At 38.0% G+C, this 15471-nt stretch overlaps 2 protein-coding genes across 2 annotated transcripts; both read right to left on the reverse strand.

Annotated features, from left to right (window-relative positions):
• Window positions 1-361: 361 nt before the first annotated feature.
• On the reverse strand, window positions 362-1240 carry LOC103962252 (uclacyanin-3). The gene is made up of 2 exons (XM_009374935.2): window positions 1012-1240; window positions 362-894 (listed from the first exon to the last, which is right to left on the reverse strand). The coding sequence occupies exons 1-2, from the start codon at window positions 1163-1165 to the stop codon at window positions 518-520; spliced, it is 531 nt and encodes a 176-aa protein (XP_009373210.2). The 5' UTR covers window positions 1166-1240; the 3' UTR covers window positions 362-517.
• A 9452-nt stretch (window positions 1241-10692) lies between these two features.
• Window positions 10693-14989, reverse strand: LOC103962253 (RGG repeats nuclear RNA binding protein A). The gene is given in 8 exon segments (XM_009374936.3): window positions 10693-11186; window positions 12088-12141; window positions 12243-12373; window positions 12376-12400; window positions 12972-13104; window positions 13236-13301; window positions 13398-13719; window positions 14608-14989. Coding segments are annotated over 8 exon segments (1116 nt in total). The 5' UTR covers window positions 14807-14989; the 3' UTR covers window positions 10693-11000.
• Between the last annotated feature and the right edge of the window lie 482 nt (window positions 14990-15471).

Consider the following 15471-nt stretch of genomic DNA (forward strand, 5'->3'; position numbering starts at 1 on the left):
AATAACCGAGCTTAAGATGAAATTGGGTTATAAATGACCCGTTAATTATTGCCCAAACAGAATTGGACAATATTTACAAAAATTGAATTGCGACTTACCCGTGCATTTAGTTTGTCGTCTCCCTCGGTCCAAGACTTCTCCGCGAATCAATATTTTCAATGAGTTTTACAGACCGTCTCCGGCAGCGTCTTCCACACCACGTATTCGAAATCAACCACAGCTTTCGAATTCAAATATTGTTGAAGGAAAAATGCAGGGTAGTGTATTAGGAGGGGTAAAATACAAGGTTTATCAGACAAAGGGTTCGAAGTGGTTCAAATAAATACTGAAAGCTTTGGTATTTGATAAGAGATACCGAAAGTTTACGAACCAATTGTTCATTCATAATAAACATAAAATCTACATTATCATCTCTTAACACCACCCAAATTCAGCAAAATACAAGAAGATTTGGTCAATTATTAAACTAGAAAAAGAAAAAGAAAAAAAAACGAAGATCAATAGCACTGCCTCCTCCCTAGCCCATGAATGCAACCAAGGTTGCCAACACAAGTGGAAACCCAAGCATATTCATGTCAAGAGAATTTGCTGCTCCCTTAGGAGGTGGTGGCGGTGGCGGTGGTGAAGGATTGCTTCCAGGAGTGGTGGGTGTAGATGGGGGGGTGGTTGACGGAGTACCACTTGGGGTGCCAGCTGCTACAACATTGACTGAAAGCTTCATGCCATTAGCACAGTGGCCTGCAGAAGGGCATATGAAGTAGGCTGGACCAGGTTGGGAGAGGGTGATTGTCGTGGCGCCATCATCATAGGTTTTTAGGGAATTGCTTGAACTGCAACTGGCGTAGTCAGCTTGGTTTACAATATCCACTTTGTGGGAACTATCATAGTTGAACACTGGTAAGATCAAATTTTAGGTCAAGAGGTGTTAGAGAAACATGTTCAAGTGCCTATGAGCTCCATATTTTATAGCGTTGAAAGAGAAATCATGAGTTATGAAGAGCATGTGATTACCAAGAGTGTCACCAACAGTGAAGGTGTTACTTGCAGCCCAAGAGTCATAATCTACCGATGTGCTCCAACCAGAGGCGTCACCGACAATGTGCTGCACTCCATACACTGTTGGGGCTGCCAGCAGGAGAATCAGCAGAGCTGTTGCAATGGCCATGTTTGAAGTCTTTTCTGTGTAGTTTAGAGAGAGAAAGCGTGCTGAGGACCCTTGAGCATGTAATATGTCATATATAGAGAGGCAGCTAGCTAAAAGTATAATGAGTTGTTAGTAATATACAAATAGGAATGAGAGAGAATCATTCACCTACCAACAACACCTTTATTTGGTTTGGGTGCTACTATTTTCCTACTACTAAAACAATTATTCTTATGTATAGCTTAGTTGTTAAGGACTCGGTGGAGATGATGCACATTATTACTCAATTCTTTGTTAAAACAGAGAACGAAAACTAGAGTAGGTCTTTGTCAACTGTCGTGTGCTAGGCAAAAGTATAGGCAAAAGGTTAGCTTAGTTGTTGTGTCCTTATACATTAACACATAAACCCTAGCAAAAGTTAAGCTAACCTAATGAAGCAGAAGGTCAATATATTTCCATGTGTAGACAAGGGGCTGTCAATTTTCCCCCTCGACTTTAATTTTAGTCAGTTATCCCCTGAAGTTTTATAATTAACTAATTTTCCTCTTGAACTTTAATTTTATCCAATTACCCCTAAACTTTTTTTAATTGGCCAATTTCCCCTTGGCATTAGATTTTGGAGTTTTTTTTATCCAATTTTCCATTCATCTTGGTCACATGCACGACACATTGCAATTGTTTGAGGGCAAAAAGGTAATTTTATTCTTAATGTGGACACCATGTTGTTTTCTTCTTCTTCTCTTCCGCTAGTTCAATCCGTGCACTTTTTGTTTGAATTTTGTCCCTAATGTGGACAACTATGAATCTTCTCTATGGTCTTGCTTTTCTGGCAACATGGAGTTATGATGTCATTTCATTAGCCTTCCTTGTGACTTGTAATTTGATTCACATAATCATCTTGGTTCACCTATTTCAATTCAAGATCGAAATTCAAATAAGAAAACTAATTACTCATCTCAACAAATTTGTTGGCCAATTATAAACGTTCATGAATAATTAGCTAAAATTAAAATTGAAGGGGGAAATTGCCCAATTACGAAAGTTTAGGAGTTAATCGGTTAAAATTAAAGTTGGGGGGGGGGGGGCGAATTGACCAATTATAAAAATTTAGAGGGGTAATTGGCTAAAATTAAAGTTCTAGAGAAATTGGCAGTTCCTTACAAGTTTGGGGAAAAAAATCCGTAAATACCTCTACATTCTATACGTGTATGTATATATTATGCATGATTTCATCATTTATATCTATGTATTTATTTTTTCTCTATCATTGCCACCTAACATGAGATAAGGAACATCAAAATGTAGAGATTAGGTACCCTTTGAACCCACACCTTCAATATTGGAAAATATATTTGTTAGCCTTGGGAAAATGATGTTGACTGTGTAACACCAAGAAACCGGTGGAGTTGTTAAAGCATTCCTTATTTTATTTATGAGCCAGACATGTTCAAACTTCTTCCTCTCATATATGACATAATTTTGAAGCAAAAAGCGATGCCATTTCGATCGTTATCGCCACACCTAAACCAAAAACTAGCATAGAATAGGCACCACACAAGATCAGAGGTAAAGTCAAACGATATGGCCAATGTGAGCGAGAGTCTCTCGTTCGACCTTTGTAGAGAGTCTCACTCACATTACGATTACAGAGGAAATTGTAGCAATGATCCTTCAACTTGAAGTCAATTGAAGCAATGGTTCTGCAACTAAAAATCAATGACGAATGGTCTCTTAACTTCTCAAAACGTGCAGTTATAATCATTTTCATCAACTCCGTTAGAACTTTCATCGTGTTGGAAAAACCATTACTACAGTTGGGTTAAAGTTGAACACCATTTCTCCAATTGGGTTAAAGTTGAAGGACCATTTCTACATTTTTTTTCATTTAATTTCCCATATTTTCCCCTTGATTCTAACCTCACATGCGTGGCACCTGACTCATTTTGATGGAAGTTTAACGGAGTTAACGAAAAAGACCATAGCTATAGGTTTTGATGAGTTAAGGGACCAATGATCATGGATTTTTAATTGATAGACCATTGCTCCATTTAAATTAAAGTTGAGAGACCCTTACTACAATTTTCTCTACGATTACATATAAGAAGCCATATGCTATTCTCTTATTCAAACAAATTAAATATTTCAAAAACGATTGAAAACATGGAGATAAGTCGTTTGGTATCTATTGACGTTTGAAAGCAATTTCGGCAAGCACCTGCTGATGCACTACTTTGACAGATTCTTGCCGAAAATTCAAATCAATTTCGGCAGAGCTATATGCTGAAACTGTGCGCGCTTTTGTTTGGAAGCTACTAACTAGAGGTGGGCACTTGGAACCAAAAACTGAAACTGAAACACGAATTAAATCGGACCGCACTGAACCGTTTGGTTTTGCGGTTTTGAAACCGAACCACATTATAAGGAACGGTTTGATTTTGATTTTGGCTTTTGAAAACCACATCGAAACCGAACCGCACTGTAAATACTAATAAACATTATATGAGATGTGATGTTTTAATTGGTTGTTTGTTAGAGTTCCATACATTTAGTATCTACTCAACCACACTAGAATATTATCATTCATCATTTGTTGCATGTTTGCTTGCTGCATATATAGTTGCTGAAGGTTTGTTTGTGCATATATTGTCCTAATTTTAGACAGAAATAGATTATCAAAACATCCTCATTCAATGTACTCATTCTTAACATGTGTTCATTAATTAATGTATTGTGTAGAAAATGAGACCGTCTTATGAGCAGATAGGTTTATATTTTAAAATGTACATTTCTTTCTTAAAAACTAAACTGAACCAAACAGTAAAAAATTTCGGTTTCAGTTTTGGTTTCACTCAAAACCGCATCAAACCAAACCGTGCCCACTCCTACTACTAACATTTTAAAACAAGATTATTGCTGGAAAGTTGTGTGTGAGGGTGCCAATATAATCACTAGATCCCACTACGTGTAACCGATTGAAGTTTTGCCAACAGGATCCTCTCCAGATTCTTTTGGTGGGGATCTTGGGGATCCAACGTGTCCATTCATCGTACATCATACAATCAATTTTTGTCAGATACTGTTTGTATTTAATTTTAAATAAGAATATTTAAAATGATTTCTGATCTCACGATGTACGATGAACGGATAAGATTCATAGATTCTCGGAATCCTCATAAAGAGGATCCAGATTCGAAGTTTTGGACCATTTTATCTTCTTACTTTTCTTCAAAGCAATTTTTAGTGTACTTAAAACACCGTCATATGACTTTACCATTCCACCCAAATTATAAAATGAGCCTCATTTTTTTTATAACCTAAAAATGCGACATCTCAACTATGAATGATTGGCAGCATGCGATCAAAATGACAAACTACGAAATATAATAATATGTAAAATATTGGCATTATTGTGTGTGATGGAATATAATTATAAATGGTGATAATCAAATTATATCTAGGGTCAACAAATAATAAAATTAACGTAAAGGGTTTGGTTTGGCTTAAGCCATTTTCGAATAGGTCCACCGAACAAACTAAACTAATCACCGATTCGTTTAATTCAGTTTAATATACAGTCTTTGAAACCGAACCAAACCAAACTACTCTGATTAATTTAGTTAGGCAAATCTGCAATCTGCAACTTTGAATGATTTGGCCGGTATGGTGTCCAATCGTAATTTCTACTTCAGAATGGCGAGCGATTATGAATGAGAGTTCTAGTTATGAATGATGAACGGAAGGGGTGTGATGAACATCTCAGCCTCACACATGAGGCTCATGTGCAGGCTATTAAGAAAGGAACGACGGAAAGTTTAATTTTGAGAATATATCCTAATAGACTTCACCATATGAGTTTAAATCATAATTATCTTCTGAATACCTTATGATCACAAGGACCGTTTATCCGATGAGGCCAACAAAAAAAAAATGGTGAGTCTACTAGTGCTTTAAACTTTAATTTTTTGGTATCAAAGTGTTTGGGAAAGAATCAATAATAATTAAATATTTTAGACTTTAGTCCATGTTTGATGCCATTACATGAGAAAATTATTCAGCAGGAACTCAAACTTTTCCCCATGGGATGTTCCTTTTTTATAGTAGGGTAGATGAGCACTACATTCGGTTTTTTTTTTTTTTTTTTAAACATATGGTTTATGTTTTTTTACTTTGACAAACGATATTATTTACACTAAGGAGTTTGGAAAGTAGGCTAAGTTTCATAATGGGTTGGCAAATAATATGATTCAAATTTGCTTTTAGTGAGAATCAAATGTAAGATCTCTCACTTATAAGTAAAAAGAATATCATTAGACTGTAATACTAATTGGCTAATGATTTATGCTTTTAAGCAAATCAAAAGAATTGATAATGGATTAAAGTGTAATCCATCCAATAATATTTGTGAGGTATCCATAGATTTGGAAAAGGAGCACGAGTAGCATATATCCAAGTAATAAAAGATATGTATGATAGAGTAAGGATATGAGTAAGAACTCATGAAAGACAACTAAAATTTTCTCATAATCATAGGGTTACACTAAGTTTCAGTTTTAAGTCCTTACCATTTTGCATTGGTAATAGATAAGTTAACGGCACATATTCAAGATGATATCCTTTGGTGTATGATTTTTGTAAATGGTACGTATAGTGTTGATAGAGAAGCAAGAGAGAGTAAATGTGAAGCTTAACCTTTGGCGGGAAGTGTTGGAATCTAAAGGTCTTCGTTTATGTAGGTCAAAGATAGAATACACGTAGTGCAAGTTCAGTGGGAATGGGGGTTCAAATGAGATAGGGGTAAGGATTGGAGATTAGGGAGTACCAAAGAGTGAATGCTTTCGTATCTTGGATCTATCTTGCAAAAGAACGCATAATTGGATGAAGATCTCAATCATATACAAGTTGGAAGGATAAGGTGGAAAAGCACATCGAGTTTGTTGTGCGACGTCGTATGCCACTAAAATTCAAGGAAAAATTTTATAGGACAACAATAAAGCTACCGATGCTTTACTGCACGGAATGTTGAAGCTGTCAAGCATCAACACGTGCAAAAAATAAGTATAGTAGAGATGAGAATGCTTCGTTGGATGTGTGGATAAACGTGAAAGGACATGATTAAGAATGAGAATATCTTAGGTAAAGTAGCAGTGGCCGCAATTGAAGATAAGATGAGAAAAAAAATCAATTAAGGTAGTTTGGATATGTGAAACAATGACCTACAAATAGTCCAATTTGAAAATATGATTATGAGACATATATTATGGCAAAAAGAGTAGAGGAAAACCTTTAAAAAAACTTGGAAAGAGGCTTTGAGATAAGACATGGATGAGTGGAAGCTAACGGAAGACTTGGCGCAAAATTAAGCGCATTGACGTTTTAAGATTCTTACACCCGACCCCACTTATTGAGATAAGACTTTGTTGTTGCATCCATATGATACTCATTTTCCTGGAGGGACGAAACTATTCCGTTTTGTGATGACCCATCCCGAATAAATATATATATTTTCTCCCCGAATGTGTGGAAATGACGATTATGCCCTCGTTGGCTTGGTGATGTGGATGTACGTATATAGTTTTAAATTATTTTTCCCACTAATGTGACCAAATTGTACTTGAAGCCATGAGAGCGTTAACGTGAGTTAGGGCCGAATCGGGTTCGTAGCGAAAATGTTACAAAGGAATAAGTGAAATTTGGGTTGGTTTCTTTTTAGTTGGACTCAATTGTTTGAGCCCTAAACATTTTAGCCCAACTAGGGTTTGAGACCCTTTTATTTCTGACCTATTCCGTGACATACACACGTGCCAAACCCTTCCCCTCTCCTTCTTTGTCGAACCCTCTTTCTCGTTGTATAACCTTAGACCAATTGTGCAGACAACCCTCCAAACCTCACATATTGACCTTTCTAAGACCATCATCACTCTTCTCTTGACTCCACAAGACTGGTGGTACCATTGGTTTGAAGAAAGGATGCCGGGAACCTGAGAACTCGCGAGCTTCAGTGGGGTAAAAGTTACTCTGACGTGATTGTCAAGATTTTTTTAAGGTTTTAAGGTCCAAAAAGGTTCCTAACTAACTCTATTGGGACCCTAGGCTAGTTTTGAAGTGACTTGGACATCAAAATAGGCTAGTTCGTAGAGTTGCAGACCTTGCCGACATTTCAAAGGATTTTTCGACTACTTTTCGTCGGTTTTAGGACTTCAAATAAGTAAGGTTATGTTCTCCTTGTTGAGAGCTTCAAATCCATATAAGATTTGTGGAATTTGGTTGAAAAATGAATGAGAACATAAAGTTTTAAATTTTTCCAGAAACCGGCGTTGCAGACAGCGACTAGCTACGATTCCTGGCGAGTCATCGGAGAAGGAAGGGGAATATTCCTTCAACTTTGACGGAATATACTAGCGGTGTTAGGTAATTTTAACGGAATATTCCCTAACGCCGTTATGGATTTCGTCAGCGTGCCAAGCACGTGCCTGTGCGTGGCTGGCACAGGTGGCCATGCCTTGGTCGGCGCGTGAGACACTAGAATTTTTTCTAAAAATATGGAGATGCTCGTGGTGTTGAGTTGGCCATGATGGTATATTCAAACACCCCATTTGAGCAACGTATGAGAAGTTATTACACGGTTTTGGTTATGTGCTTAAAATTAACGTTAAATTAGTTGTTTCGCATATAGGTGAGACGTTTCTGGAGGATGAGCGTAGCCAGGCGAGACTCGGGGGTTACGACCCTGCTACATACCAATGAGTGGGCTTTTGGTTTTCAATATATACGTATATATGTTTTCCATTTTCCCAGAAATGGTTTTAAATGGATTTGCGTTTTTAAATGCCATGTCAATTGCATTACATTTTAGTATATGCATTAGTATAGATATGCATATTATTGCATGACGTTGCAAACACCCAGGTAAGCTTCAGGTGAGTACATATTGATGATAGTAATTGCAATGTGTATGGTTATGTTTAGATGCATTTAGTGCTCATTATCCTGCACCCCGGTGTTAGTGCTCCGCCCAAGGCCAGGGCCTAGCCTTCACATGATCGTTCACCTCCCGCACCACACGCTCACCTTGGATCCAAGGCAGGTGCCAGCTTGTTGTACAGACCACATTAGGTGGTTCCGACTCGTAGGTGACTTGCAATACTTCGCACAACCTTCACTTGAGCGTATCTATTTACACCTAGCCTATCGTACAAACCACATTAGGTGGTTTCGACTTGTGTGCAGGAGATGGTAGATAAGCTATAGGCTCAGCCGTACAGGTCACATTAGGTGACTCCGGCTGACATATTAGTTTACATTGATTTATTTCACCTGGCTTACTTATTTCATTGCTGAGATACTTGACATGGCATATACTTGGTTTTCACTACTCTTGAGCATGATTTCTACATATGTATGTATTACTATTTTCTGAGAAATTGTACGGGTTTTACAGTGAGGGGTTATTATTTTTTGAAAGAAATATGGTTTTAAAAAGTTTTGTTTTTGCCCACTTACGTTTTCTGTTTTGCGCCCCTCCAGGTTCTAGTTAAAGACGTTCGTGTTGGTGGCTTGCGAGGAATCTACGGCGGTTATGACAGACTTCAATTAATGTAGGAACTTTATTTCATAACCTGTATAATTAATACTTAGCCAACTGGATTGCTCTTAGGTTACATATGCTTTGAATATGTGTATTTACACTTTAAATACCCTCACTCGCACTTATATATTTGTCTAGTGTAAGTTAGCTAGTTTGGTTTTTGTTCACCCACATTTACATAATACTCACTTATGCATTGCGCACATAGCTACGTCACCCTCGCGTGACAACCAGCAGGGGCCAGCATGCCTCGATTTCGATCGGGATGTTATCACGTTATCTCTTCAAAATAAAGATTCTACCTGTCTTCCACTGAATAAAACCCAGCCATACTCTATAGGTTTCGCATTTGTAATTCAATACTTTTTTAAAAAGTTAAAAGTGTTTCTGTATTTCAAAACAGCAATTCAAATACTTTTTCAAAAAGCACTTGCATTTCTATAAAAAATTTGAAACGCTTCTAAGAGCATTCCCACAGTAGCAAATTGCTCGGGGGACAGTCTCCAAAACAAAGGCCCGAGGGCCGGTGGTTGGCCTCCAGCGTGAGGCAGCCCGGTGGATGGGGGAGGCCCGAGGGCCAGGCCCGTGAGGGATTGCCAGGCCTTGAGCCCGAGGTGGGGATGACGCCATTCTGACGCCAGGGTGGCGTCAGCGTATTATTTAATTTTTTTTGTGTCAGGCGCGTGCACCCCACCCGCGCGTGGGGGCGCGTCCCGACACAATAATCAGAAAAAAAAAAGGTTTTTGTCAGTTACCGTTGGGAAGCCACGTGGCTTCCCACAATGCGTTAGATCCTAACGGTCATTTAATGTGGACCGTTAGATCTCAACGGTAAAAAAAAAAAAGTGTCAGATTTAATATCCACCGTTCGATCTGAGATCAACGGTGGATATTAAAATGCTTTATAAATTAAAAAATAAATGAAAAAATAGTTTAAAAAATATGAAAAGTTACCGTTGTGACACGTGGCACAATCTGGAGCGTTGGAATTCAAATTTTTTTTATATCCAACGGCAGAGATTAATTAATTGAATAAAATTCAAATTTTTTTTATATCCAACGGCAGATATTAATTAATTGAATAAAAATTAAAAAAAAATTGTAAAAAATTCAAAAAAATTCAAAAAAAATATCTGAAAAATCTGAAAAAAAATTGTAAAAAAAATTGTTTTTACTTTTTTATAAATACCTTCTCATTATCATCTACCTTCACAATCTTATCAGAAATCCATCACCAATAATTGTATTATTTAATAATACTTAGGATAATGACACGTGGCGCAACGAGAACGATTAAAAATCTTATCCGATATTACATTTAAAATTATTTTGTATTAATTTTATAAATAACAAAAATACTAATATTTTATTGCCTATTGCCAGGGCTATAGAAGTGTAACGGTGGAGATGCAAAATCTATTGCCAGGGCTACTTACTGTTCATTAAGGGCAATTACTGTTCATTAGATGGATTGAATAGTGTATTGCCAAGGCGGAGGGCTCCAACGCTGGAGTTGCTCTAATAGAAGCACTGGAAGCGCTTTTAGCATTAGTGTCCCAAATATGTATTTCCAGACGGACCCTAAACTGGTGGTAGAAAGCCAACATTTTCCGGGCTTGCAGATTTGATCCTCCCGACCGAGTTTAGATATTATTATGCTCTTTGAAACCCAAAACCTAAATCAAGCGATACAAAACCCTAATCTACATCACATGTACATTATAAGCATATAACATCCGACAGCAGCACTTTCCACTAACACATCATACCGATAAGTGCATGCCATCTACAACAAACAAACTTAGCATGCATGCTTAGTGTAATGGTCCGTGACAGTGCTCGTCTCCCGAGCATTGTTGCGGACCATACAGATTAAAATATCTCATCACCACTACAAAAATAGAACGGAATAACGCAAAACACAACTCCTGGGTTACCAAGTAGGAAAAATAATAGCCAATTCTAGAGGCGACAAGTCAACACAATCTATTCGAAAGCAAAACTGGTCAAGGATGTTCACATGCCCCAAAGTCGTAAAACCAAGTCACATTGCACAACAATTAAAAAAGAAAAAGAAAAAAGAAAAAAAAAAAAAAAAAAACTACTGGGGACATATGAAATTGAAATTTACAGTTTTAAGTCATAAAATTTCTTTTAAAAAAAAATTAATACAGGAAACCCAATTATTCTAGCTAATTTCCTGCTTCAGATGAACGGAAAGAACCCAAAAATCGAATGCCACTGAGAATGCAGGTAGGGTTCTTATGAAACTCACTTGCCGCCCAAGGTAGGGAACTGCCCAGGATCTTCAATGGATGGGGCTGCTGCACTGCTATGCGAGTAATTGCTGCTAAACCCTCCTCCTCTGGAACCACGACCACGGCCACGGCCACGACCACCTGGGTTGTAGGATCTCTCCCCTTCAGCAGGCTTTAAGAACTCATTGATGCTGACAGACTAGGGCCACAAGAATAAGATAACCGCATTTCAGCGTGATCCATGGAGGAGAGCATGAACAAAGTAAATCAATTGAAAGAGTAGCACACGTGTCACATATATAACAAACATGGATGTTCTCATAATGACCAGAGAGAACACCACCTAGGGCATGTCAATGGAAAAACAATTTCATGCAGAACAAATGTATCAGGAAATTTGGAGACTACATCACCAAAATAATTCTTTGAGCCATACCAGCTAACATATCAAATCAATGTTAGACATCATGGTGGTCTGTCCACCCCATATAGTTCAACGGGATCAATCATGTTATGGCACAGTTCCAGAGATCTGGTGCAATGATTACTAAACGGACTAAGGAATTGCCGGGAATAATTCATTAACTAGTTAGTTATTCTGGTGAACTGACAGTGAAGGATGGGAGAGGAATAGAGTTGCCCCATGTTCCCTTCAACTACAAATGCAAAAAAGAACATTTTCCAACACGGGATAAGTGTTGCATGATGTGAGAGTGATCTCGTCAAAAGCAACTGATCAGTAGGTCAGGATACACATCCTGCAACTAAACCATAACACGCACCCACCATAACTACACAGAAATAGGAGGAGGACTGGGTTCTATTTGAAAAGGGTTAAAAAAAATATAAAATAAAAATAGCCAGCAGTGCAGACATCGAGGGGGAAAATCCAATAGCGTCATACCTGGGCAGGAATTTGGTACACCTTAGACATTCAAAGGCCACAAAATCCCAATGAGTGTGTAATAGAAATACAGATACAGAAAAGTGGGGAAGAAAAATAGTCTTCCTAGAAGCCAGAGTGCATAGAAGGTAACCAGGATTGAGAATAAAATTAATAAATAGAGAGAGCCTCCCATGAAAGGAAAAGGCAGTAGTACCTTTTTGGATTTTTCTTCCTTCTCAGCATCTTTCTTCTTATCCTTGTCCGAGCCCTATGAAGAAGAAAAGGTCAAGTGGAATGGACTACGTGATGCTAAGTTCCACAAGACGAACGGGGACTTAGATACTCCTACAAAGGACTAGAGGATCTCACCAATTTAATGAAGATTTCATCATTGGCCTTCTTGTTTGATAGCTGTTGGAATGATTCAAATTCCTTAGCATCAACCTTTCTTTCCTCAGTAGTCTTAAGTGCCTGAAGGGCCTTCCTCTTCTCCTCGAGCACTTCTCATACTCTTCAAGTGTCATTTCCTATTCAAAAACCAAAAAAAATCACAAACCGCAGATAAACACAAAGCTGAAAGGCTAGAGTAGCAAACTAAGTTATTGACCGAATAAAAGGCAAGACAAAGATCTAATACCAAATTTTTATGTTCATCAAACTAATCATCAACCATAGCTGGTTTCACATAAAAGACTGCATTTAACAAAAATCTGCAGCTAACTACAGGGACAAAAGATTGTTCAACAAAATAATTGACTCAACAAAGTAAATGTTCCACACAAAGGAAACAAGGAGAATTTTCACAGTTCAACATAGAAACAAATTAAACTAATCAGAGATTTTCTTTAGCAAGACAGAAAAAAACACTTATTTGGGTTCCTATTATGAAATTCTCATATAACACCAATTTTTGCAGCATTTACATTAAAAGATTACAACAGCCAATAGTTGTTACTTTGCACTAATGTTAGACGCCCTACGGAAAATAAATAAACCCGCAGTGAGACATTTCAGATAGCTTACATTCTGGAGGGAAACAAGGGCAGAACTATTGAGAGATGCTGCAACAAAAATGAAAATAAAAAAGAAGAAGCTCACCTTATCCTCAGGTTCTTTTTCTCCAGGTTCATTAGCAGGGGTATCCTTGTTGCCATCTGCTGCATCTCCCTCTTCCACAGGCTTCTCATCACCTAAATTCTTTTCAGTTACATTAGCAACTTCTTCGGTCACCCTATGTACAAAAAAAATGTTAGACGTCAAGGTCGTCAACATGATTAAAATGTATTTCAACCAAATAAAACTAGGTATTAAAATGGATTTTAGAGTGATAATGCAATTGGGTAGCAAGAGAGGTGCATTTACTCAGAAAGTTCATCAGCTTGTGCTCCCCAGTTGCCACGACCAGAACCTTCGCGTTTGACTTCACTTCTGCAAACAAAAAAAAATAAAAAATAAAATACATTAAGCCTCAGAACTATATGAGTATATAATGTAATAGAATGGAAAGCTAAAAGTAACGTTTACCCGCGTCCAGTCCCACTACGGCGTTCATATACCCTGCGGCGTTCCCCATCACCAGCTTCCCCATTTCCGAAACCACCACGGCGACCACCACGGTAAGGACCACGAGGTCCGCCATAGCCACGCCTTTCCCTCTCATCACCATCTTCATGAGCACCTTGACCAGCAGGAGCTCCACTGTTGCTGAATGTATTCTCATAGTTGGCTGATTCGCGATTGTAACCCCCATCACCACTACCACCACCACCACGTCCACGGGTATAACCATATCCACGTCCACCTCCACGACCTCCCCCGCGACCAGCTTCATTCTTTGCATCCCTCACTGCTCAAGAAGAAACAACTACTTAAAACAAACAGTAACAGAAAGCAATTTCACAAAAAAGTATCACTGAAAGTCTGAAACTTGGTTCCCATGACAAAGTAAATGATACAACCAATTTAAATTGTCATAATAGGCACAGAAAAGGTTTCATCTTCTATATTTCTACATAAATCAATAAATCGCAACAATGTGAAATACAACTTTCCACATTATTATTTCCCACAACTTCCAAGCTTCAGGGAAAGAGAACAAAAGAAACTAAAACAAAAATTTCCCTGATTCAAAAAGTTTTTATAAATGCAAACACAATAAAATACTCCTAAACATAGTCATAACAAAAACGAGTACCATTCTGAGTAAGAAAATCAAAAGTCAAAGTAGCCCACTGTTAATTATGCGTGTACATACATACAAAAGTATCATTATGAGTGCCTGTCTTTTGTGCATTTTTCTGAGAAAAAGATGCATCCCTAAATGAAAGTACATTATGCATTGAATGAAATATACATGGGTGTATTTTATCAACACACGTATACAAAAGCGCGCAAACATACACAATTACATACATTTGAGTAGGTGTGAATGTACCAAGTAACAATCCAATCCATAGTTAACAGAATCCACAAAAAACCACCATTCAAAATTCATGGAACATTCAAAGACGTAAACGAAACCGGAAACGTAAATCTCAATGAAGAAAAAGGAAAGAATCCAAGATTACCCAAAACCAACAGAAACAGAAGGCAAACCATTTCCAATCATAACTTCACCATTGCAACCACTTCCAGTTGATAAACAAAATGCCAAGAAACCTCACAAAAACCAAACAAACAAGAACACAACTTATTCACTAAAGAACTATATATAAAGCGACAATCAGAAGCTCACCAGCCTGAGCAGGAGGTGCAGGCTTGGAAGGCAGCTTGGCCGGCTTGGTCTCTTGACCCTGAACCCCCGCCTTGGCCGGCTGAGCCGGGACTGCCTTCTTGGGCGCCGCAGCCAGTTTCTGCTGCTGAGCTGCGATCAGCTGCGACGGGTCCTCGGCATCATCGTCACCCAACAAATCAAACGGGTTCATGGTCGCCATTTCTTCAATAAACCCCTCACAAAAACCCTAAAATCCGCGAGATGCTTGCTGTCAGAGGCGACAAAGAGACCCTACCTTACCAATATCTCCATGGATGTACTGAGACGAAGATAATATCGAGACTAAGGGGAGAGAGAGATCTGAAAGATTGAGGCTTTAGGGTTGAGAGAGGGAGAGAGAGAAGGAGAGAGAAAAACCCTAGCCGCAACCAGTCATTGAGCAAATAACCTATGGAGTGAGAGTACGCGTGTCTCTGGGAACCTAATCTGAAATGCTCAATTTATTATTATTTAGTCTCGTTTATATGCACATGCGGCCTAATACATCCAACCAATATACACATTTCATTTTCAATTTTTGTTAACAAACATCAATGATATTCACTCAAAAAGTAGACGTACAAGATACAAATTTTAACATTAATTCAAAAATTTACAATAATAAAATCTAACATAGTACGTCACTTAAGCTCGAAGTTTAGTAGCATTCGTTAAAGGTCTTATTATTGTATTAAAAACCCATACCTAACCCTGAAACAACCAAATCTTAATTAAATCTAAATCATAACAATTTGTTTATCACCACAAATTGAAGTTGCACCACCACATAAAATTATGCAGCATCTAGCTAAGAAGAACATGTAGAACAATGGACAAATATGGAGA

The sequence above is a fragment of a genome, unplaced genomic scaffold, assembly GCF_019419815.1.
Source record: "Pyrus x bretschneideri cultivar Hongxiangsu unplaced genomic scaffold, Pyrus_bretschneideri_v1 Contig43, whole genome shotgun sequence".
In the NCBI taxonomy this organism is placed as follows: domain Eukaryota; kingdom Viridiplantae; phylum Streptophyta; class Magnoliopsida; order Rosales; family Rosaceae; genus Pyrus; species Pyrus x bretschneideri.